The following is a 27234-nucleotide window of genomic DNA, read 5'->3' as shown; positions in this document are numbered from 1 at the left end:
ATTCAGTTCCAGTCAGACGGTCGCTTCGCCGGTTCCAGTCAGACGGTCGCTTCGCCGGTTCCAGTCAGATGGTCGCTTTGCCGGTTCCAGTCAGATGGTCGCTTCGCCGGTTCCAGTCAGACTGTCACTTCATCGGTTTCAGTTCGACAGCTGCTTCATTCAGTTCCAGTCGGACGGTCGCTTCGTCAGTTCCCATAAGACGGTTGGTGAGCTGGAGACAGTTGAGTTTGTGACAGTTGGTGATGGCCTTGCAGCCTCACAGTTTCTCACAGCGCCTCAGCTTCTCCTAGCTCCGATCAGCTGTCTGTCGGTTATGGCTCCTCGTGGCTCCTGACGGTGGGTGACGCTCGGACCGTTAATGCTGGTTCTGCTCGAGACCTGCTCTTGGCGTACCTGATTATTGGGGGTGACGTCGATTGGCATTCAAGCCTGTTTGCGAGTGGGTGCACGGCAAGGCTGCTCGGCCGCCCTAATGAAGATCGAATCAAGATAAGATTGGTGCTTTGCCGAGGGCACGCTCCCCATTCAGGAAGCCACGTGACCTCCAGTTAAATGGCAAAATTAGACGGTGGACACTGGAACTTGTAGTTAACCAATTGGCGTTTGTGGGTCTAAAGCAACCCACTGCATCACAAAGTTAATTCTGGGCGGTGGCCCCAGATCCGGCTCTTCGTAGGACAAACGGGGATTAACCCCCTCATAATACACTCTGTACCTGTGGCCGTAACAATATATTAAAGAAGAAGGCGTTTCCAAATGAAAGTAAAACTAGATCTACTCCGCTAATTTGAGCAATAAGCAAGAGCAGACCCAGTCTCGGGCGAAGTTTCATCAGCGTCACAGTCAGCTTCCTCAGGCCAATAGATGATTCAAGGTAATGATGTGTTGGACTTTATGTCCAATGGAGATCGGGGAGTGCTCAACACACTCCCCACGTTTCAAAATACATACAGTCGTGGATAGGAATATTGGCACCCTTGCACTTCTTTCAAATAACTCACAATTTTCTCTAAAAATAAGTTGAAATTGACAAAAGTATTTGGTCTCCACAATTCTTTATTTCACTGTTAATATTACAGAACCTTTGTTTTTGATTCAGAACTGAATATGTCCTTTTAAATCAGAAAATAAAAAGAAATGGCATTGACAAAATTGACACCCTAGACTTAATATTTGGTCACACAGCCTTTGGATAAAATAACTGCAATCAAGCACTTCCTATAGACATGAATGAGCTTCCTCCACCTCTCTACTGGCAGTTTGGCCCACTCTTTTGTGCAAACTGCTCCATTTCTCCCAGATTTGAAGGGTGCCTTCTGCCAACTGCTGTTTTCAGATCTCCCCACAGGGGTTCAATGGGATTTCGATCTGGATTCATTGCTGGCTACTTCAGAACAGTCCAGCATTTTGTCTTGAACCATTCCTGGGTGCCTTTTGAAGTGTGTTTGGAGTCATTGTACTGCTGAAAGACACATGACCTTCAACGGAGACCCAGTTTTCTGACACTGGGTTGAACGTTGCACTCCAAAATGCCTTGGTAATCTCCTGATTTCATGATGCCGTGCACACATTCAAGGCACCCAGTGCCAGAGGCAACACAGCAACCCAAAAACATCACTGAACCTTCTCCATGTTTGACTGGAGGGAAGGTGTTCTTTTCTTTGAAGGCTTCATTTTGTTTTCTGTAAACAACGAGATGATGCGCGTCATCAAAAAGCTCTAATTCGGTTTCATCTGTCCTCAGGACATTCTCCCAGAACGATTTTGGCTTGTTCAGGTTTGTTTTAGCAAACTCCATTCAGGCATTCTTATGTCTCTCTCTCAGCAGCGGGGTCTTCCTGGGTCTCCTTCCATAGAACCCCCTTTCATTGAGATGATGACGGATGGTGCGAGTTAAAACTGTCGTACCTTGCGTCTGAAGGTCAGCTTGAATCTGTTTGGTACTGATCAAGGTGTTCTCCACCATTGGAACAATCCTTCGCTGCAATCTCCGATCAAGTTTTCTCTTGCGGCCACGTCCACAGAGGTTGGCTATAGTGCCATCGGCCTTAAACTTCCTGATAACATTGTGTACGGTGGTCACAGGAACATCAAGGTCTCTGGAGATGGACCGGTAGCCTTGAGATTGTCCATGCTTGGCTACAATCTTGTCTCTGACCTTCTCAGCCAATTCTCTGGTTTTCTCTCTTTTCTCCATGCTCATTGTGGAACACACAGTGACACAAAACAGCAGAATGACTCCTTGTCTCTATACAAACTCGTTGACTTGGTGATTATTTTATTGCAGGCACCTGCAATTCACCACAGGTGAGTTCATTTCCAAAGTAAAGGAGAATCATCTGCTTGAAATCTAATTTTTCCTCACAACTTCAAAAAGGTGCCAATAATATTGGCCAGGACATTTTATGATTTCTGTGTAGAATAAGCTCAGATGTTGCAATTTTTTCAGCTGTTTTTTGTTTTGTTTCACTGTGAACCAAAGAAATACAGATGTGGATGCCAAAAGATTTATTTTTTATTTTAACAATTTTCTGGAAGAAATGGTGCATTGTTTGATAAAAGTGCAAGGGTGCCAATATTTTTGGCCATGACAGTGGATATATATATATACATATATACATATATATATATATATATATATATATATATATACATATATATATACAGTATATATATATATATATACATATATACATATATATATATATATATATATATATATATATACATATATATATACAGTATATATACATACATACGTGTGTGTGTGTGTATGTATGTGTGTGTGAATACTATGAGCTCCCTCTGGCTGTAATAGTAAGCATCAGCCACAGATTACATCTCACACGGTAAAACCGCATAATTTGCAAAGAAAAAAAGCCTGTCTGCCACCCAGATGATTGTTCCCGCCAATGCAAACCAAAAAAAACCAGAAGGCAAGTGCCATCGGGTGGAGATGTACGCCAAAATGTGTGGAGCGTGACGAAGCGCTCCCACGCGATCTCAAACAGACGTGAGTCCCGTATATGTGCAGACCAAAGCGTCACCTCCAAGCCGGAGGCTGCAGCCTGGCCATTCACGTCAAAAGACAGAAATTTAAGGTCATCATTGGTTAAACATCAAAAGGAGTCGCCTATCTGGATCTCGGATCTATTTGTCCTCATTCAGAATGGCACACCGTATAATGAGGCCAAAGAAGCCCCAAATCCGGTAGGCTTCTCCGTGCAGGAAGTGTGGGGGTTGAACATGTTGACACGCCATGTTCATGCGGGATGAGGTGAGAAATGACAATGGGGAACAATTCATTGTTAATTAACATGGGAAAAAAAGAAAGACACGGGGGGGGGGGCAAAAAGGAGCTTCCCATACATCCGATTGTGGTCATTCCAAACTGGGGTTGAAAAACATTTACACCAACATTCATGATGAGATAACTAACCATGACGCAATAACCACAGCTGATATAATCATGGTAAAATAATGCATTTGATTGTGACAAGGATGGGAACACACTAAAGCATTATATCAATGAGAAAGGGATAGAGACAAACGAGACAGACCAACTTACTCGAGATACAAAACTCCTTTACAGAAAGTCCATTACACCCGTAACACGAGAGGAGACGTCAAGTAAGACACTGAGTCGAAGAAGAAGTAGCACAAACATAAGGGAAAGAGAGAGAGGGGGAAGGGAGATGTAGTTGGGGGGGAGGGGGGAGGGGGGGAGGCAGAGAAGAAAGGGGAAAAGGAATGAGGAAGGAAACAAGAAGGAAGCTCCTCTTCCTTTTCATAACTCAACAACCATATCCCCTTCTTTATAGTACTGCAACACAGCAAACCAATGGTTCGACTTTTCATAAAAGCACCAAAATCGGTACATTTGTTGACTAATGTATTCTGAACAATTCTGGATATGGAGCCACTCGAGATTTTGTCTTGGTCAGCTTTGGCGGGCATTTTCCAAAATGGCCGTCATTCGACTTTAACACCATGGGATATCTGTCATTGTTATTCTCTTTGTAGGTTTCTCAGAGGTGATAAATAATAATCCATGTGATGTGCATTTACAAAGGAAAACAATACAAATGTCATTTGTGTTGATTTATTATATTTCCAACCATTGTATTGGGGAAAATGGTCATTTTGGGACCTCGTTTGGGATAGCTACAAAGATGGCTCCTTGAAGACGGCGACAAGGGAGAAACGAGGAAAAGGGGTGCGACGGCGCGTGGTGAGCACCGCAGCCATACCAGGACACTGGCAGTTTCCTATGTGTCGACGCAAACAAGGTGGAGCTCTTCACCTTCCTGTTCGATGTGCTGGTGCAGTCCTTCCATGACAAGGCAAGGGAGCTGGTAGTCACTGATGGTGAAGCAGTCATCTGCCTTCCAAGGCAGGAAGATGAAAGCTCTCTGGCTCCATGCGGTCAAGAAGAGGCGGACACTCGCATCATGCTACATGTGGCCCATGATGCAGAACATGACCACCGTCGGATTCAAGTTCGAACCGTAGACAGCGACGTCGTCGTCTTGGCGGTGATGGTAGCCCAGGCACTACCATGCATGGATGAACTCTGGATTGCCTTTGGGATGGGCAAGAACTACCGCTACATCCCTGCCCATGAAATAGCTGCCTCCCTCGGTCCACAGAAGGCACGTGGCCTCCCTGTCTTCCACACCATGACCGGATGTGACACGGTATCAGCATTCATGGGGCATGGGAAGAAATCTGCCTGGGCCACATGGAACTCGTTTCCAGTACTGACAGATTCTCTTGTGACCCTGACCACCACGCCAGTCAACATCCAAGATGACACAATGCACTGCATTGAGGGGTTTGTGGTGCTCCTCTATAACCGCAACAGTCCATATACGGACGTCAACAAGGCCAGAAAGAAACTATTCACCAAGAGGAACTCCGTCCAGCGCATCCCACCTACCGACGATGCTTTGGAACAGCATGTGAAGAGATCAGTCTTCCAGGGTGGCTATGTCTGGGGGCAGGTCTTGGTCCCTCAACCCGTGTTTCCATCACCAACAAGCTGGGGCTGGCGGCAAACAGAGGATGGGTCCTACGAACCACTCTGGACCACACTCCTTCAAGGCTTCAAAAAGCTGCTTCGAGCTGGTGTCGTGCGGCTGCAAAAAAGGCTGTAGAAACCGCTGCAAATGCAAGAAGGCTAATCTGCAATGCACTGGACTGTGTGCTTGTGAAGGAGAATGCCAGTTGACAGACACAGTAGACACAGACTGATATCGGCCTAGCTTAGAATGTGCAAATGCAAAGTCGCATTGCTTGTAAAAGTGTTGACTTCTTGATCCAGAGCCAGTACACCTGAGCTCAGAAACTCATATTGTACGAGACTGATGTATGCGCATACCATGTGTCCTGGTAGAATGGTAGTCGACAGTAAGCCTACAAAGATGGTAGCCACTTCAAAGTGAAGTGTGCAATAATTTGACTACATTTTCTGAGTTTGTCATTATCACGATTATCAGTTCCCTTTTCAAAATAGAGTAAAGTATGTAATCTATAATGCAATTTTTGTTGATTCCAAACCCATTGAATGTGATGAATATCATTTGACTCTTGTTCTCCAGGCAATAATAGGTACTTTTCAGCGAAAAGTTTCAGGAGTTTTTCGTTTTTTTCACCTTTTCATGGTCAATTTACTGAATTTTACACTTTCCTTATATCTACCACCGATACAATAAGAAAATAAGAGCATGAAGCCAACTTCGCTAAAGTAGAATGGTGGCCATTTTGGAAAATGGTCGCCGAAGCTGACCAAGGCACAATCTCGGGTGGCTCCATATCTAGAATTGTTCGGAATACATTATTCTACATGTGTTCCAATTTTGGTGCTTTTATGCAAATTTGAACAATTGATCTGAAATATCAGACTATGCTGCAGGACTATTAATGCTTGATTCCTTATTTCCTCGTTTCATTTATTTATTTCACTGCAACCTTTAGCTCCTGAAGAAACTTAGACATACATAATTTAATAAGCATGAATAAATACCTGCCTGGGGCTATTGTGAAAAAATCCTGACTCAACCCTTAACTCAAACCCATGGACCTCATCACGAACACGGTGACAGCCCACTGAGCTATTGAGTCTTCAGGATAACCTCAGGAGTTTCTTTCACTCACACTGTGAGCTTTATAATAGCCGACACCGTACATGCCTGCAGGGCAGACCATGTGGTTATATTACATGTTGGACAAAAACATTTGGAGACAGAAAAAAGGAACAGAGGCATCCTGAGCCAAATACTCATTGGAGAAGTTCAAACAGTTCCACACCTGTGATTGCTTTAAACTAAACTGCTCATCATCAGTTATTCTTGGAACCTTCATGACCATACACCCCCACCTCGGCCCCCCAGTCTATTCAGCTTTGTCTGTGCTTCTCGTGGACATTTTATGTATAATTCGTGATAAACATGATATAGAAATTCCTGCATAATTGCCCGATTGCATCTGCACACCACTGTAAGCTATTTCATGGATGACATCCAAAAAGACTAAAGGCTCTTTCACTAAGCCACCAGAAAAGATCATAGACTGCAAATAAAACATAGACTAACAAAACAAGTTTGCAGAACGTGCTGTATATATAAGTGGAGACAAAAGAAAACTTTGTGGCTAATTATCAGAGCAGTGCCATCAGCACACAGAGTTCCTCAGCCAAAGCATCCCCTCCCTCATACTCCCACCCTTCCCCCCTTTGTTCTACCCAAGGCAATCTCATGTATGCCTGTATTGTTGTCATTCCAGCTACCGAATTGCCTCCATTTTTACCAATTATTTCACCACCAACAGCCATAAAAATGGCAGTGGTGTCATTTCAAAGGCACTTTGAACAAAGCTTCGCAAGGGTTTGAGCCTCACTCAAAAGTCAGCAAAGACTGCGAGTCGGCACAACTTTGTGTCATTGGTGTTGCCACTAACATTTGTGTAATTTTTGGAATCATTGCGAATTTAGTGTTCCGTAAGCTTGGCTCACGAGAAACTGCATATTTTTACTCAATCGACTCAATGTCGCTCTCCCTTCTTCGCTCTTTTACAAGACTTCTAAATTTAACGATTTATTCATCATGCAATACAGCACTTTTGAAATGAGGTATGAATGTTAAATGAGGCCTTTTGCGCAAGCCAAAGGAATGTGTATTTACACCGACTCAGTTTGGCTCGACAGACACTTTTAACCTGCCATTGTTGGTTACGAAATCTGTGATTCAAATAGTTTTTTAAAGATCGTTTTCAGCATTTAGACGAGAGAGTGGCAATTTCAAAAATGGTTAACCATAATTGTTCTGTTCTTCAATGCAAATCTGACTCAAGAGAACAGCAATAGAGGATATATGAGAAATATGAATGGATGAGAAGAGTTGGGTTTGTACCATTTCCTGTTGAAGCAAAAAGCTCACGATGGCCATGGTTGTAACAACGCGGATGCACGCACGCACGCACACGCTTCTCCTTTCACCAATAAATGCAAAACACCAAGATAATTTATCATGTGGTCCCGGAATCAAACAAAAATATATATTTATCACGGCCCTAAACTCACACTTCCCCCAACACTCCCCCACCCCTCTCATCCCAAACATGATGAATCGTAAATATCATCATTTTAAACTTACGCTGTGCATTGACAAACCCCAGATTAGTGGGGCGGCGTAGTCCAAATATTCAAAAGAATTGTGCATTTTGTGATACAAGCACCCAATTTGGCACAAATGTACATTAATATGTTGCGAACATTTTCAGATATTGGGCCACTTGAAATTCTCTCTTTATGTCCGCGATATTGGATTTCAAAATGGCCGCCACTTGAAATCTACATTTGCTTTTATCTCTGGACGTAATGCAGCTATTGACTTGATTCTGGTATCTAAATGTATGTTTTTGGGGGCAAGGAATCCAATGGTACCATTTTCAACTTAATATTATCTATCACAGTCTGTTATACAATTTTATTTGGAAATTCTCTCGGCAAATATTGGATTCAACACAATACTTTGAAAAAAATGTCTTAGTTCTGTAAATATAAATTAAAAAAAAAACTATACTAAATCACAAGTAACAACTCAGACAAGCTCATATATACTGGCAGTCTAAAATATAAATTCATATCCCATTAGGAAACAAAGTGACCCATTCATTTGTGTTTTTCATCTGCATATTTTCTGTAACATTACATTCATATTGTCAATAAATACCAAACATGCATAATCCCCTTTTCCTAGACCGTTTAAGCCATCTTTTGTGTTTCTAGAGTACAGAAATTTCTTGTATAGGCTTCCATCTGTCTGTTTCCTTAACAATGCACTGTAGCATGTCTTTAACAATGTTTACAAGCATGACTCCACTACATGTCTTTAATCACAGCTCTGACCCAAATAAAAGAGTAGAGAGGCTGCATGTGTGTTGACCCACATCAACTGTGTTCTTTGTGTGTGGCTGTGTTTAAATCACCTTGTGACTCCACATAAATGAGTTAATTACATACAATCTGGGCTCAGCTCGACAACATTGTGTGGTCAGCAATGAAGACAAGAGTCTGAATTATATGTATGCAAAAGACCTTGTGAACCAGTGAAGCAAATACACGGGTAAGCATGAATTAAATCTAGGGCATGATATAATTTCCATGATGTTTACCTCTACATTCAATTTGGAAACCTCCGCACTGGTACCAAGAGTGATCTCCTCACATGCTTGGAAGAAGTCTCTGACGCAAAGACAGAGACTCCTGTCACGACGTGTATTGTGCTTGATGGAGCAGCCATCGTCCAGATGCTGAAGCCGGCTGCATCAAAGACCTTTGAAGAGTATGCACAACAGATCTTCATCCCATATATGTCCACGAAGCTGCAAACAGTGTCACGCCTGGATCTGGTCTGGGATACTTACCTTGCCGATTCACTGAAAGGTAGTACACGTGCAAAGCGGGGACAAGGTGTGCGGAGACGTGTGGTGGCTGCCGCAGCGATACCGGGAAACTGGCAGAACTTCCTACGAGTGGACAGCAACAAGACCGAGCTGTTCAGGTTCCTCTCAGCAGCTCTCATGGAATGGTTTGACCAGGAGGACAAGCAACTCGTCATTACTGATGGAGAGGCAGTGCTCAGCAAGCCAATACTGCCAGATCTGACCTCACTCGACCCATGTAACTATGAAGAAGCTGACAGTCAGATGTTGCTGCATGCATCTGACGCAGTCCAGCATGGACACCATGCAATACTCATCCGGACTATAGACACCGATGTTGTGGTGCTGGCAGTGTCCCTGGCACAGGAGTTGCAACCAGAAGACAAATCGTGGCTGGCATTCGGAACAGGCCAGAGTTTCGATACCTAGCAGCACACGAAATAGCAGCTGGATTGGGACGAGAGAAGGCTCGTGCACTACCAATGTTCCACGCTCTAACTGGATGTGACACTGTGTCTAGTTTTCATAGACATGGCAAGAAGACTGCGTGGGCAGTGTGGATGGTACTGCCAGAACTCACTGAGGCGCTGCTGCTGCTGCTGTCCTCTGCACCTCATGACATACCAGACGATGCAATGCGCATCATCGAGAGGTTCGTGATCCTGTTGTATGATCGAACCAGCAAATGCGCAGACATTGACAAGGCCAGGAGGAAACTCTTCGCAAGGAAAACAATGTGCAGCTCATCCCTCCAACGAAGGCAGCTCTGGAGGAACATGTCAAGAGGGCAGTGTATCAAGGTGGACATATGTGGGGTCAGATACTGCTGCCAGCACCAGAGCTCCCTCCACCAAACAACTGGGGTTGGTCAAGGACTGGAGAAGGACAGTACACACCTGACTGGACCAGGCTAACTGAGGCAGCTCACAGCTGCATTGAGCTGGTTTCTTGCAAGTGCAAGAAAGGGTGTGTGAGGCGCTGCAAGTGCAAAAAGGCTGCCCTTCAGTGCACAGCCCTCTGTGTGTGTGAAGGGGACTGCACATGACGAGTCAACAACATACATGTACTTGTTAACATGACACTGTTTATGTACACGTATCTTCAGTACCGGTATATACCTAGCCTCAGATACCAGTCCACCTTGCCTCAAATACTAGACCATGTGGCATGTCAGTATTATACCGAAGACATTTACAGAAATAAGACATTCTTTTCAAAGTATTGTGTTGAATCCAATATTTGCCGAGATAATTTCCAAATAAAATTATATAACAGACTGTGATAGATAATATTAAGTTGAAAATGGTACCATTGGATTCCTTGCCCCCAAAAACATACATTTAGATACCAGAATCAAGTCAATAGCTGCATTACGTCCAGAGATAATAGCAAATGTAGATTTCAAGTGGCGGCCATTTTGAAATCCAATATGGCGGACATAAAGAGAGAATTTCAAGTGGCCCAAAATCTGAAAATGTTCGCAACATATTAATGTACATTTGTGCCAAATTTGGTGCTTATATCACAAAATGCACAACAGGTTTGGGTAGAACGCACCCATCTGCGAATCTTCGGCCGTTCACGGGCCCACATCATTGGGAGTTTTTGCAATATGGGCAGCAACATTGCAACTTTTTCGACGAGTTGATCAGGAAATTCCCCAAATCTTTCGTTGTGCAGAGGCACACCCCTTTCTCGCAGGTACGTTTGCAAGTATTTTCGGCTTCTTTAAAAGTTGTTTTTAGTCGTTTCATGCTACAATCTTATCTGGCAGGCATGAAATACATCCAGGGCTGCCCAATGAATTTCATTATGAAGGGTTTCTGCGCAGGTGTGCCAAGCAGTCTGGGGAGGATTACATTATTTCGGAAGTGACATATTTCACAATTTTACTGGAGATCTATTGGAACACAATGCACATGAAAAGGACTGCTCAACGAAGGTGCAATGCAATCGTTCATTGGAAATTTTAAAAAGCCGTGCAACTCAAGTTACGACAAAATATTATATGCACAACCAAAAATTTTGAAACCAGAAGAGCACTCGGGAGAGGGCATACCTCCGCCAGGCTGAACAGTTTACGTTTTGTATCCCACTGATAGGCTGGATCTGCATTCAGACCTCAACCAAAATCTAACCAGCTTCTTCTTGTCACCTACCAAACGAATCCACCCATTTTTGTCATAATCTGTCCACAACTTTTTAAATGTCACGATATGTATAATTTTTGGCCCCATCAATGGTGAAGAATCACTCAAAAAATACAAGTATCCGGATGCGGATCCGAATCTTCATCAAAATCTAATCAATTCGTCCTTGTCACACACCTAACCTGTCCAACAAGTTTCATCTAGATCTGTCCATAACTGTTTGAGATATCGTGATATATTGTTACGAATCTGGTGGCCATGAACATTCAACATTCAGGTCCCCATAGCTCAGTTATTTTGAAAAGTAAATGTGGATAGATAGCTCTTTCCCCTATGTCTAATGGGAATTAAGTGTAAATGCGCTGCAAAGTTATTTTATAGATAGGATTTTTACACTTATGACAACGCCAACAACAACACTGCTCGAGGCATTATCTGCGTTCGCACGCTCACGAAGCGTTTCGTTCTGGCCTGGCGCCAAATGAGGGTATGCGTCATTTTTCAGCCAATGGGCGCAGAGCGGGCTTCAAGAGAAGCTAAGCCTCTTCGGGGGCGGGGAATCTAGACGCCCCGACACACCCCCCGACCAATCATGGAGAGACGACGGATTTCCCCAGTGAATGAGGTGTGCGGAGGGGTGAGACACGTCCCCCTTGCCCCTGGACGCCGGTTAGCTGGTTCGTCTGGTCTCGTCCTGTAGCTAGTTCTTCTGGTCTCGTACTGTCGCTGGCTCTGGTCCTGTCGCTGACTTCTGGTCTCGCCTTGTCGCTGGCTCTGACCTCCTCGCATGCCGGAGGAGTGTGCAAGAGCCCGACACTGCCCTCCGTACTCGGTGCCTGCAGCGGCATTGAGCTGCGGGTTCGAGTCCCGCCGATCTAGGACGTCGAAGACCGCATGAGGCAGGAAGGTCCGAGATAGCTCTGGTTCCTTGCTCACCTGTCCTCGAGCTGGAGGCCTTCAATAAAGACCATTGGGGTCCGTGTGTGTGTGTGTGTGTGTGTGTGTGCGTGCGTGCATCTGTGTGTGAGCCCGTCTTTAAGTAGCAACTGGATAAGTGTTTTTGCCTTGCACATACTTGCATTTTTTTTAGTCGGTTTAACTCTGCTCCTTGTGTGTTCCCTTTCCCCCCATTATAAATAAATCCCCTGTTGAATGTTTCAGCTCGTTCCTGTGTTTTCTTTATTTGTTTAGCACGGTGCATGTTGGGAAATTTGGAAGCGGAAAATTGTGCATTTGGACCGACGGACCTCGGGAACCATCCGCTTGGGTTACGCACGGTTTGAGCACGCTTACGGCTCGTTCCGCTCGAGCTCCGCCGAGGGTGAATTTCCCCGGTAGTTTGGACGACGTGGGTATTTCATTAGGTAAATTGAAATTGGCAATCGACCCTATCCCACGCGGTCAACCTATTGGCGATCTTCGGTCCGATAAGGGACCCGTGGGCTCCGGAGTTATCTGGGGTGACGACCTATAAATTCCGGGTGTTCGGTGGAGCCGACTCTACTGCTACATCTAGTGGTCGTGCTCGTCGCCGAAACCCGGCCCACAACAAATTGGTGTCAGGAGCGGGTTTCGAACCCCTCCGCCTCCGTAGAGAAATTCACGGGAAACGGATCAGGGGTAGGGAGCAAAAACTCGAGAAACATTTTCCATAAAAAAGTAATTACCGTAAAATTCGGACTATTAGCCGCAACCGTTTCCCTCAACTTCGATCTCTGCGGCTAAAATAACGATGCGGCTTGTTTATGGATTTTTCCGATGTTGAGGATTTTCCTGATGACGCGTTCAGGCCAAATCAAGTTGTCGTCATCAGTTTCCAGTCTATGTTTAGATTCACATTTGGTTTCAAAACTGGTTTTGACTCTTCATGAATTCAAAACTCACTGTAAAAGTGTGCTAGTGATAACTGTTTACGGTTTTTTTCCTCCAAATTTACACACGGCCTTTACACACACGAAACATTCAGTTTATCGCCCTTGCGCAGACAACTTCCATCATTCCGAAAACACGACGCAATGCTTACGATGCAGCTTTCAAATTGAAGGCGATCAAACTGGCTATTGAAAAGGCAAACCGAGCTGCTGCCTATGAACTTGGAGTGAATGAATCTATGATCAGACGTTGGAGAAAGCAGAGGGGCGAACTTTCTCGCTGCAAAAAGTCAACAAAAGTTTTCAGAGGTAGGAAACGCCGATGGCCCGAACTGGAAGACGAACTTGAAGACTGGGTTGACACACAGAGAGTGGATGGTCGGGGTGTTTCTACTGTTCAGGTTAGACTCAAAGCAAGATCGATCGCTGCAGAAAAGAAAATAGAAGAATTTCAGGGCGGGCAGTCATGGTGTTTCAGATTTATGAAACGCAAAGGTCTTTCTGTCGGAGCACGAACGACTCTCTGTCATCAACTCCCTCCTGACTTCGAAGAAAAAATCGCAAACTTTCGGAACTACATGCAGGAGAAAATAGCAGAGAACTTCATTGCTCCCCAGGACATAATTAATATGGATGAGGTCCCTCTGACGTTTGACCTACCTCTCAATCAGATTGCAAACAAAAAAGGCGAATCGTCCATCTGTTTAAAAACTGGTCACGAGAAAACCAATTTTACTTGCGTCCTGAGCTGCACGGCATCCAGAGAAAAACTTCCACCAATGGTCATATTTAAACGCGTTACGTTGCCAAAAGGAGAAGTTTCCAAAAGGAAAGGAGAAGTTTCCAAAAGTTATTAAAGTGAACAAGAAAGGGCGGATGAATGAAACGCTAATGAAGACGTGGCTCACCGAGTGCTACGGCAAGCGACCGGGAGGGTTCTTCCACCGAAACAAGGCCATGTTGGTTTTGGACAGCATGAAGGCCCACATTACTGATGGCGCCCACATTAATGCCAAGGACTCGGACTTGAAAGTGGGGTGAGGGTGGGGGGGGGGGTTCGATACAGAACCATTCTGTAAAAGCAGACTGGTACCTAAAAGAAGCAATCAGATCGACGAACTCCATCCCAGCAGTGATCCCAGGCGGCACGACCAAACATCTTCAACCTCTTGATATCAGTGTTAATCGTGCTTTCAAAGTAGCACTGCGTGTCGAATGGGAAACATGGATGACCAGTGGCGAAAAATCTTTCACCAAAACTGGACGTATGCGACGAGCAAGCTTCGCGGAGGTCTGTCAATGGATTTTTACAGCGTGGGGAAAAGTAAAACAATCTACGATCGTCACCAGCTTTCGCAAAGCTGAACTCTTGTGTGTAGCAGACGACAGAGAAGCCACAAGCTCCAGCCAGCAAGACTCGGATTCATCCGACAGTGAAAAATAGGCTGGGGTCAGCGATGCAGCCAGAGCAGAAGAAGCTGTGCTTCTGTTGTTCAACTCTGACACTGAAGACGAAGCTTTCAGTGGCTTCAGTGGAAATGATGACGACGACGAATAAATGTGACTACCGGTATTTTTTGATTGTGTGTATTATTGTGTATCTTTGGTGTCGCTGTATTTTTATTTTTGTGTTGTTTTGTCACTGAATTTGTGATTGAATTTGTGCTTTGCGCGTGTCTGACAAGCTTCTGTGTCTGTCGAGTTTCTCACTTTTTGTGGCTATTTTTCGGACGTTTTTGCACTTGGTTTTGTGTGCAACATTTGCGGATTATAAACCAGTGCGGCTTGTGTGTGTTTAAATTCCAGATTTTTTTTTAAATTTAGGGGATGCGGCTTATATAACGATGCGCTCAATGGTCCGAATTTTGCGGTACATCTCATCGATTGGAATTGTAGACGGTGACTTACAAACCGAGCCACAAGGGTGGTATCCATCCATCCATCCATCCATTGGGACCGTACTCTGTGCAGATTGTTGGTGCTTCTGAAGCAGTCTCCTTGGCTATTGGGTACAATACTGGACGGGTCGCCACTCCGACACAGGATACCAGCAAGCTGGCACTAATTTTGCCGACCTCGGAAGGACGACAGGCAGTCAACCCCACCTGGTATTAATTCGACAGTGAGGAGGATTTGAACTCAGGATCGTAGAATCCCAAGCCCACCACCCTAGCCATTAAGCCAACACCAGGCATAAGGGTGGTATACAGAAGAGTTTTTCAAAAAATAATAATAAATACAAGGTGCAGGGAGGTGAAATTTGGTGCATGTGATGTGCAACGCACGCAGAGTAAACACGGGTGCTCATTTACGTCCATTGGATGTCTAAATAAATAAAGAAGATAGAAGCACACCTGACGCTAGGCCAAGGCTTCAGATTTTGGCATGCTCACGATGCTGTACCGTCAAAATGAAACGTCCCAGAAGATAAAGAAAATGGGATCACATTTGTACATGTAGTGTTATAAAACAACGCTTCTTGCTGCGAAACATCATATCTTCCAGTCTCGCATATTTTGTTTCCATTTCACACAAGTACCTGTAAATGTTCCATGTAGGCATGATGCAGATACACATGGTATAAAAGATTAGGGAAAGCATATGTACAATGGAAACAACAGCATGTTTATAGTATGTTTTTTCAAGCACAAATATGTTGTTCACCATATAAACATGATCTTTCTTTAACTTTCAAGAATTATGACAAATTCCTGGATGAAATAGGCCGAACTCAATAAATATTGTCATGTCCACGCCGGATAAGACCGACCTGGACGGAGAGTCGAACGATTTCCCCTGGAGGCGAACGGCCGAGCTTCCCGGAGATTATGGCGCGCACGCGACGGGAGGCGGCGAAGCACGTACCAGACACGTTCACCAGGATGGAGGACAAAGGTTTATACTCAAATCCACAATGAATAGTCAGACACAAGCAATATTCGTAAATAGGAGTTTAATGAACATAAATCAAGAATTCATAATAGGAATAAATCAAAGTGTAATCATGAAAATAAGTCAAAGCATGATGTAATAAAACGTGAGGTAATTCCTTGCTTGCTCCAGCCCGAAGTCAAGGCGCCTCGACACACAGTTACAAAAACGGACAAGGGGAAAGATAAAACAAAAGAAAAATCCCTTTCTTTATTCTGGCACTTACCTTTGTCCAGAGATGGTCTTTTAGAGCTTGACGATTGAAGCACGTCGTTCTGCGTGAGAAATTGCATCCAAAAATGGTGCCGAGCTGCTCACTGAGTCGGAAACATATGTGAGGTATTCATCGCCAGGGCCCAGAAACCGCCGTGCAGCTTCTCCTCACGATGAATATGCCGACCGTTCCTCTCTTGAACCATGTCTGTTCACCACGATAGCCCATCTTCCTCCTCGACCATACGAGACAATTTCTGAGGCCCCGTAATAAGGCCACGAGGCACGCTCTTCTTCCCTCCTTAGAAATGTACAGTACACGCTTCACGACTCAGCCGAACAGTCAATGGCAGGCGTTTTTCTCCAGCACGTGAATAAATTCGCCTCAGCACGAATGCGAGAATCATGCAGCTCCTTCTTCACCGTGTCGAGGGGAAGCCAGCGAGCAAGATCCTTTTGCCTCCAATCACGCACCTCACACACTCTCCTCGAACTCTCATAAACGTACAACTTCACAACTCAACCAAACAATAATGGCTCGCGTCTTGCTCCAGCACGTGGGCAAATTCACACAGCACGAACACTAAAATCGTGCAGCCTTCTTCGGCGTGTTAAGGAGAAGCAACCGCAATGCCCTTCTCTTCCAACCACCGTCTCCTCACTCGCTTCTCTCCCTCCAACCTACTCACGTCCCGCCCATTCATCATCCCCCCCGAGGGGCGTGGATTGTTTGCTTGTCATTCCTGGAGGCGGGGTTTTTGCCTGCTTGAAACATTCGGCTTGGTTGTTGTTGTTTTCAGGACATGATTCCTTTTTATCGCCGGTCTTGTAAATGCAAAAACAGAGGACAAGGTCACAGGGGACAATCCCATACTGGGAGAAATTGGCCTGAATCCCTACCTAATTAACACAGCAACCCCCCCCCCCCACCTCCGTGTGGTGACACATGACTTAAGCTGACAGTTTCCCTACTTAAATTACATCGAGATGTCTCCTGCTCATCCACGGACCATGCTACTCTATTCAATCCTAACTTTGCTCTGAAATTCCTCCATCTACCCCACAAACATAACAGTACAGTCATGCGCCGCTTAATGACGTTCCGGGCAACGACGGATCGCATATACGACGGGTCTGCCAGCTCTGAAAAAAAAAAAAAAAATGAAAAATATATGTAGCTGAAAAATTCCGATTGGCGAGTGATGTAGCCTCGTATAAAAATAGCACAGACAATTATGTACACTACAGAACATAATCCCTCAAAATGATAATAAACAATGACAGTGTGGCCCTGCTATAATGCGATCGTTGAGGTCCATAAAATGTCATCGCGAAAAAAACAGGGTCGTGCTAAATCGGGATTCAAGGAAATCGGCTTTCAAACTGAACCAATGTTTGCATGTTTACCTTCGAGCAAGTAAATTACCTTTGAATTGAAGAATTCCACGAATAAATCGTTGTTGTTCGTCAATTAAAACAAATTTAGTGAAGCTTTTAATGTTGTTAAAACAATCGCACTGTTCCGAAAATAAATATATCACAATTGACAGGAGCTCGTTTCTTCATTTGTAAATTATAACATCGATGCAATGATTACGTATTTATAAAATCCAAACGCTATTTATTCATCTTTCTATTATCGATGCGAGAGGAGGCTGTAAGCTGCTGCTAACAACATCGATGGCCGTCATGAACAGCACAAAGGTAAATCTAACGTGTCTTCTGTCTCTTGGATGTGTGTTACAATTGCCGACAGTATTCAGTACAGTAATATGCTGTACAGGTTTGTATCCGAGGAGCAATAGGCTACACCATATAGCCTAGATGTCAAGGTTTGTGTCAGTACGATGTTCGAAAATGAAAATGAAAAAAAAATGATGTTCGCACAACGACGACGTCGCTTAACGACGCGTTTCTCAGAACGTAATCCCGTCGTTAAGTGGCGCATGACTGTATATTGAAAAAAATCCATCAATTCGCCGATGAGTAATCATTGGCCCACCAAGATGTTTCAACACAAACATGTTGATATAAACAGTATTTTTGTTATAACAGAATGTTTTTGGAATGTTTTTTTTGTTTGTTTTTTTTTATTATAAACGTCAACAGGTTAATGCTTGAACAAACATTATCAGGCTTTTGGCTTCACACTATTTTCTCCCTGTATACAACAGTGTTTATCTTTGTGTCTGTTGGTGACACTATATTTTTTAAACAATAGCAGACACACTCTTCAAAAAAAAAAGTCAAAACATTATTTATTTCAGGCAATGGGTGTGAGCGCTGGTGAGAGAAGAAAGCGATTAGCATGACAGAAGAAGCAAAGACAAAGAGCCAGTCAGGATCAAAACCAGCAGCTGTGAGATGAGCCTCACAGGTAATAAACATAAGAAAGCACCACAAGAATCAAAGTCAAGAAGACACCGACAGGCGGCGAAGAGATGTTCGACAAAGGAGAGCGGAAATAGTTAAATGGCTTTACTTGCACTTCCCCAGTGAACAATACACTTGAGGACATGGACTCGGAATGCCAAGGACTCGGACTTGAAAGTGGGGTGGGGGCGGTTCGATACAGAACCATTCTGTAAAAGCAGGCTGGTACCTTTACACCACCCAACTTGCTTTTCAATTATTTATTAATCGATAATACTGTATCTGCAAAAGCCACTTGGCTTAATAAAATAACTCCAACCAGTCATTTTAGATGGGCTTTCATACTGATATCGGGAAAAGTACTTTGTCGTGTTGTGTCTCAAGTCTTTTCTTGTGGGTTCAATGAAGCTCTCGCTCTAGCTTCAGCAAGAAAGGAATAATAAATCACAGGCCCAGTGAAGTGTGCGCACGCACAAACAGTGAAGGCCCTTACCTAATGTAAAAACCTTAACCTGGAAGCAATTGAATGATTTCCTGACCGCAAAGATCAGCAGCTGGGCAGCGTTCTTCCTCGAGGTTTTGATCCTTTCAGCCCAGAATCTCTCCAAACGGCAGATCCACAACCTCGGCCATGGATCCACATCAGTAGATCCACAACCTCAGTTGTGCCCAGACAGCGAGTCAACACATCAGTGCAACATCACTAATGAAGCTCCACTCACTCGAGGATTTAATAATGCCTTATCACATATTTATAACTTTCATTACACATTCCATGATTATGATAATATATTAAATCATGCAACACACACACACACACACACACACACACACACACACACACACACACACACACACACACACACACACACACACACACACACACACACACACACACACACACACACACACACACACACACACACACACACTTCAGTCCACTGAAGAACGAAGGACTTGATTCACATCCCAACACAATACAATCCGCAAATAAATGTGTCAAGAATGGGATGGTGCAAAAGCGGACAAGACAAGAAAGGTAAGCAGACAACACCAACATAGCACAAGACCAATTCTACAAAACTTGACCATACCACACCAGCATGCTGTGACATGCTCAAAACCAGATTATCGGCACACTATAACTCTAAACCACCGACAGTACATGGAAAGGAGGATACAGGAAATGTATGGACAGGACAAATACTCACATTGCTCGATTTTGTAGTTGGCCGTGCCTTTTCTCCTTAAAAAAAATAAAAAATCTAAATCGATTAATCCTAACGGCATTAATGTCAAAAATATTGTTCGGAAATTGTATTGTGGAACGGCAGGGAACTCGGAAGGGTCGAATATCCCAGCCACAAGAGACAGGCCAAGAACACCGTCAGCATCCAAAAACTATACAACAGAGAGCCAGCAGAGAAGAGAAGAGAGCACGGAGATCAAGTGCTCCCACCTTTATCCACTCCCGACCGGTGTGTGTGGGGGTGTGTGGTTTTTGCAGGAGCCGTGGGCTAGCAGCATGGATGTGGGAGATGCTCAAGGTGCCTCCTTGTCCAGCTCAACACGAGAGACACATGGCACATGACAAGACACCATACCCTCTCGACATGTAACACAGACCAGGCCCGTCTTTCACTCAGGCCGTACACAACACACTTATCCTGATCACATGTCATTAATACATGTGGTTCGAAGTCCTATAAACCACAAGAAAACATGTATGGAAAACGAGCAACTGCCCGTTTCCCCATTAAATTATCAATGCATTTGACATGATGGGTCAAACTTTCATATTGTACATGAGCAAGCATTGTCACCCAGTTGAATTGTATACAGACAGATATATCACGGTCATATTGCATACGGACAAGTATTTGTGCACGATCCAACGAAAAAACAAAAAAAAAGGAAAACAGATTTGGCCAGATGAGAAAACATGTGAGCAGGAAATGCAAATGTGTGAAGCCGGGCAGACAACATGAAGGGAAGACGAGAGGTAAGGCTGAGAAAGTGTGAATCAGAGGCAGGGAGGGGTGAAAAATAGTCCAGAGCATTGTTTGTTTGTTTTTCGTTTTTAAATCTCGCTTAAACCTGCCATGGAAGATGGGACAAGAATGAAGGAGAAATAGTTCAGTGATGGAATTGAAGGTTTCAGTGTAAGACAGATAAAATGTAGCAAAGCCTTTTTGTCAGAGAAGCATGCAGATTTATTGCAAACTTAAAATGAAACAATTCATGTCGATGGCTTAAAATAAATAAATAAACAAACAAATAAATAAATAAATAACCGTTTGGCATCCAAGGATATAAATTTACTGTGCAACCTGCAGAAATTTGGAAGACTATTCTTGGAATGCACTGACCTGTACAACAGCCCCCAAGCGAAGACCCTTGCCCAGACCAAGACACGGCTGATAGGCAAGGCAAAGTCCCACTTTATTGTCGAGTTCGTACAGTCCCGCCATGGCATACAACACGGCGGTGATTTGACCCTGCAAAAGAAGAACCGTCAGCAAAGTTGAATCCATGCCATTTTGAATAACAGGACATGAAGTGTGCATTCTCAACTGATGAAAAGAATACTGATAGATTTCGTTAATTGTGACATAAATTTCAAAGAAAACAGCAGCCAAGATTATACCTGGTAGGAGCAAACTCGTGATTGCGCATCATTCTCCACCATTTCATCCTCTCCCTCAAATGTTCCAGCTCTTCTCATCTCAACTCCCCGGCCGTTCGTAACCTGAGCCATCACTTGGAAGTCCCTGCCAGTCAGTCCACAGATTTTTAGAGCATCCTTCAAGGCGAGCGGTCTTATGCAGGCCTCGTGTGCAAGCTTCAATTGAGAATCAGATGAAGCAACAAAAAGTTGCTTTTGGACGGGCTTTAATGAAGATGTGTATACGTTTGTTATGATGACATCTTCAAAATGGCGAAGGCAGTTGTGCCACACCAGCTTATCTGGATCCTGCACACAAGAAAATAAATGTCCTTGAGGAAATTTTCATCATTCTGGTAATGTTCAAGTGTTCCCGTGGGGATTAAGGGGAAAAAGGCAAATAAATAAATAAATAAACAAATAAATAAATAAATCATTCTGCACTTTCATAACACAAGGCATAATATTTGAACATCTCAATGAAATGGCCCCAAAAAAGGAAGCAAGCAGCACACAACCATACTATAGTATATGAGAGTATACTGCAGTTGGTAACAGGTACGACTACAGTAGCCTGCAGAGAATTAGCACAGGAAAGGAATGCTATTTTTGCCTGGGCCATCTACTCACAACATGGTACGTTTCCTTTATTCATCTCCTGTGTGTCGATTCCCTTGTGGCATCCACGTGTATCACACCCTACAGTCAAATACGTGTGCATTTTCCCTCTGTTATCTCGCTTAAACATGAACCTCGACTTTGTCTCAAAAGTTAAGGAACGAATGAAAGGAGAGGGGTGAACTTGGAAGAAGGAAATGAAAAAAGGTTTAACATTTTTTTTTACAAATGGCTAAAACCACACTACTGTCGCAGTTGTAAAAGATACACAAAGTACAAGCCAGAAGACCAATTCACAAAGGCCATTATCATTGTGTTTATGACTTGAAAACAAAAAAGAAAAGAACTGTTCAACTCAGCATAGCTTATTTCAAAGCAATGAATAATAATGAGAGAAATTCACTAATTATCAGAAGCCTGGCCTCTGTCACAGGAGGTTGTTGTTGCCTCTGTCACAGGAGGTTGTTTTCACCCCTGTGTGTCTGTCTTTGGTCAGGTATGGCAGCATGCGCTGGAGTAGTGCGTCGCTGCTCTATTTTCCACCGGTACTCCAACGGCCTCCATCTGGCCATCCCCCAGGCAGATTGCCTGGCCCATCCCCATCTCCTTGAGATGCCGATCAACCCGCTGCAACGATGAGGCACATGGTCAATACATTGGGATCATCCACTCACGAGGCTCCCTCGCGAAGAGAATGTGGTGAGGAGGATCAGCTTCAGGAAAACGAGCCACATGTCCATACAGCCGCAGCTGACGCTCACGGACTATGCAGGTAACAAATCTCATTTGAGACTCTTTCAGCAACCGCTCGTTGGACACAAAGTCCGACCAGCGATAGCCAAGGATTCTCCAAAGAGACCTGGTACCAAAGGAATTAAGTCTTCATCTCAGATCCCTGGTCAGAGTCCAAGTCGCACATCCATAGAGCAAGACTGGAAGCACCAAGGACCTGAAAACTCGGACTTTCATCCTCCTGCACAGGTATCGACAGCGCCTCATCCCATGATCCAATGAATCCATGACTCCCCAAGCCCAAAACAGACATCTACTGACCTCTGGCTCACAGCCAGAAGAGACATGAAATCACTGGCAAGGTAAATGAATCTCTCCGTGACCTGAACATGCTTACCACAAACAGGAACAGATGAGATAGCAGCATCGAAGATGTCATTGAAAGCCTGGATCTTAATTTTGACCCAGAAAACCCGTAATCCTAGCGGCTCTGAATTCTCATTGAGCACCTCGAGGGCCCCTGAAAGGATATCCAGAGTCTCTGCAAAGATGACTGCATCATCTGAAAAATCAAGGTCAGAGATCTTGACATTCCCAAATGATGCACCGCAGCTTGATCTCTCCAACATCCTCCCCAGAATCCAGTCCATACAAGCGCTGAAAAGTGTGGGGGTCAGTCCACACCCCTGACGAATCCCAGTAATAACTGGAAATAAGTCAGAGATGGTACCACCACATCTCACAGCACTCTCAGTTGCAGAGTATAGTTCAGACATCAGATTGATCAGTTTTGGTGGCACCCCACAAAGACCAAGAATCCTCCAGAGGAAATCCCGATTCACTGAATCGAACGCTTTGCAGAGGTCAATGGGCTGCAAGCAGCCCCTGCCGAAACTCTCGTCTGTGTTCGGTGAGGACCCGAAGGGCAAGGATACTCAAGCAGATGGTGGTGAACCCAATCAAAAATTATCTGAGCAAAGACTTGCCCAGCACTACCCCTTGGTAGTTGTTGCAGCTGGCGATCACCCTTCCCTTTCCAGAGAGGGACAACAAGGCTCCTCTTTCACTCAGTTGGGATGATGCCTGTGTTCCAGGCAGAGCACAGAACTGCATACAATGACACAAGTGCAGCATTTCCACCAGCCTTGAGAAGTTTGGCATGGATGCCACATATCCCAGGAGCTTTAAATCATTTCAACCGGTTCACAGCAGCATGTATTTCTACAAACAAAGGGGGACCACAGTTGATTGGAGCGTCAGCAAAAGGAATAGTAACACCCCTGACATCCAACTCACCAGCTGGTGGATTAGCCTTGTACAGCCGCTTAAAGTAACTGGCCCAGCGGTCCTTCACTTCAGACTCCTCTGTCAAGAGCCCACCACTCTCCGCTCTTACTGCAATACACCGAGGGACGGATTTGGAGGAACGCAATACGAGAATTCCCCTGTAAGCAGGACAAGAATCACATGACAACAGGTGATGATCTGCCCCCTCACAGATTCCTCGCACACAGGCCTCCTTGTCCCCCTCAGTGCACGTCCAGTTTTACGCCTCAACTCCCAAAACAGCTCAGCTCTGCCATTCGGCCTGGCCCTGCGACTGGTCAATGCTATCCAGTGTCCCTTGAGAGACAAAATTCTTCTATGCCCGATGGTGAGTTCCAAGACATCCACCGGCAATATCAAGGATGGTGGTCTGGAAGGCACTGCACAACTTTTAAGGAGTCCCCAAAGTACCCAGACCCCCCAAATCCCGACTCAGCCTGTTCTCAAATTCCTCAGGTACCCTCTCATCCTTGAGCTTGCCAACATGCAGCCTCGGCTGGGATGGTATCATTCTCCCGGATTTAAGCTGCAACTTCAGAGTTGCTACCACAAGGCTGTGGTCGGTATTGAGAAACTGAGCACTCCGATAGACCCTGCAGTTTTGGATCATCCTCCAGCGACCATCAACGAGCACATGGTCAATCTCCTTTTGCCACACCGCCAGCATTGGAATACCAAGTCCATCGATGAGCCTGTGGGCAGTGAAACCATGAACCAGCCACCCTAAGTCCATGACGTCTTGCAAAGTCAAGGTACTTCGTGCTCTTCTGGTTCACATTTCCAGACCAATGGGGACCAACACAAGTCTCATAACCATCCCTATCAGTTCCAGTCGATGCATTGAAATCACCCAAGACTAGAAGAGTATCTCGTCTGGGGGCACTGATCAACCACAGACTCGAGCGTGGCGTAGAATGCATCCTTCATGGTGAGATCACTTGCCTCAGTCGGAGCATTTTTAGAGACCAGGGAAACGACACCCAAGGAGTGACGAATCCTTACTCTAGTAATATGCTCGTTGACCGGTCTTATCTCCATTGTCATTGGAGGCAGCTTTTTGGAAACCGCTACAGCAACTCCTTTTGAATGGTCACTGTCAGAGCGACCAGACCAATAGTAGGTGTAACCACAGACCATGATCTCGACACTATCCGGTCTCCGAACCTCAGAGAGTGCTGCAATACCAATGTTCAAATGCTGAAGCTCAGATGATAACAGTGGTTGGTCCCTTCGAGGTGAGTGGTTGGTCCATTCAATAACAGGTTGTGGGGGGACAACATCTTTTTTTTTTAAACAAACTACATGAATATCAGGAGACATTGTACCTTTCTTTAAATTACAAGGCTATTAGTACACAATGTACAAATCAATATTTCATTCTGGATTTGACCCTGGGATCCAAGTCCGGTTTGCTCTTTCTGCCACTGCACATAACACTTATTAACATTCCCAATTTTCTTATAAAAAATGTCCTCAAAGCCTTTTGTACGATCAAAAAAATAAAGCAAAGGAAAGATTTAGTTATAAAACCCAAAACCCTCAGATCACGGTTGACATTACGTGCGATAGGGTAACAAGGAAGATGCTGAGCTTTTTGATCTGCAACCTCATAAAAGCTCTGCTATGGAGTAAAACCGAGGTAATGCCGTGTGACATGACAGTGATGAGAAATTCATTTTCCCTTCCCCAGTGCCCAAACTTCAAAAGCGTGATATCTGCGACACGGACTCATCAACGTGAAACATGGGAGAACCTTTCTGCAAGCAAGAGTATTGTTCAAAAAGCAAAAATAAACCTATTTCATCAGGTCTCCAACCTTTGCCTCTAATTATCCATCCACCTTTATAAATAAGGTTTGGAAAAAAGAAGCTTTATTATTGAACAGCACACCAGCAGCACAGATGGGATGTCAGCACAGATCAATGATTGTATGTTCACCACCCCCAACTTGTCACGCCATGAAGTAACGAAAAAAAAAATTGTTGTCGTGTTGTTCAAGAAAGGAGTTATGTTATACAGCACACCATTTTTTAGAACGGATGTTGAACTGGTTGTCAAACAGCGCACTCGATAAGGAAGTGTCGTGTTTCAGATTATTTTTCATTTTACAGCTGTTATGACAATGGCGCCATTTATTGATTTAAAAAAAAAAAAAGACAGACAGTCTCAGTGGGTGCAGAATCAAAACAACATTTTCTATACAAAGTTGAGGCTTGTGGAGGAGCCAAATTGATGAGCAAATGTGTTTCTAAAAGCTGTTGGGATATCAAAATTGTAAAACAAAGCACATCATCATCCTTATAAATCCAGGTAAGTTTTGAGCTCGACATGTAAGGTCGTGTTCAAGGCCATAGTAACGAGGATGAATGCTGGCAGACATCAGAACGAAATAAGTGAGCAAAAGAAGCCATTGCTCTAAAAGCAAGCTCGCTTGTGAGCCAAGGTGCATGGTATTCTCCTTGCCAAAACCAAGTGGCACGGTAGGTGGCCAGGAATTGCTTCAGAGACAGTGAAAGGAAATGGCAGGAAAAGTGGCGGAGGAAAAATTGGCCGAAATAAAGGGGTGAAGGGAGGATGGAATGCAAAAAAGGACAATGAGTAAAATGAGCTCCTCAGTTGGAAATAGATCATCATTCTTCGCACATTTGGTTAAAGATGCAATCAAAACTATCACAAGAGAACCAAAATCAATTCACGGCAGTGTGAAAAGGACAGCACCTGATAGCAGATCGAAGAAATCAAATATAAAAGGTTTATAGTAGGCTTGGGCAAAATAATCGATCAGCCGGTTACAATAGATTCTCTCCATCGAAACCGGGAATCGAACCCTAAATTCTACAAAACCCATCACCCACCTGTAATGGCTCCAAATCTCTGGAGTGATCCACGCAAAAATACTACAGTTAGAGCTATAGTATTTGAGAGTAGTACTCTTATATACTATAGTTAGTAGCAGGTCCTACTACAGTGGTCTGCAGAGAATTACTCCAGGAATGGAATGCTAATTTTGCCTGGGGGATTCCTACAATGCCTTATATCTCACTTCGTCCACCAACAATCTGTTCCCTGGTTCAGCAAATTATCTCAAAAGCTTCTCCTGCCATTCTTTGAAAAACAGGAAAAGACAAGTCCATTTTTCTGCGTCTAGTTTGTTCAAGTTGTGAAGAAAATGAGCAGACACGTACTCATGAACTGTGTGCATGTGTGTCAGACTTCTCTTTCTGGGATCCGACAAACAGCATTAGACTATTATATCTGCATAGAGTGTTGTGAAATCCCCAAAAACATCATATTTCTTAACAGCAAAGATATCGCGGCATATCTATTAACAGCAAATAAAAAAATATGGGAGCGATCAAGGATGTGTCGTCTGTTGCCTGATGCACTGCCTGGGTGAACCGGTTTCATTGTT

At 44.2% G+C, this 27234-nt stretch overlaps 1 protein-coding gene across 4 annotated transcripts in view; it reads right to left on the bottom strand.

The window, feature by feature from the left end:
- Positions 1 to 27234, bottom strand: part of CTC1 (CST telomere replication complex component 1) — a 414875-nt gene that overhangs the window by 152322 nt on the left and 235319 nt on the right. For all 4 annotated transcript variants that reach the window (XM_085875488.1, XM_085875489.1, XM_085875491.1 and 1 more), the window contains 2 exons: positions 21129 to 21455; positions 20851 to 20979 (listed from right to left, as the gene is read on the bottom strand). In XM_085875488.1, coding sequence (XP_085731614.1) covers positions 20851 to 20979; positions 21129 to 21455 — 456 coding nt within the window. The remainder of the gene's footprint in view (positions 1 to 20850; positions 20980 to 21128; positions 21456 to 27234) is intronic.

The sequence above is a fragment of the Eptatretus burgeri genome, chromosome 3 (genome assembly GCF_056783735.1).
Source record: "Eptatretus burgeri isolate ZD-2024b chromosome 3, Ebu_testis_v1, whole genome shotgun sequence".
NCBI classification, from domain to species: domain Eukaryota; kingdom Metazoa; phylum Chordata; class Myxini; order Myxiniformes; family Myxinidae; genus Eptatretus; species Eptatretus burgeri.
The sequence above is the reverse complement of the archived record's forward strand: the minus strand, read 5'-3'. Positions and strand labels throughout refer to the sequence as shown.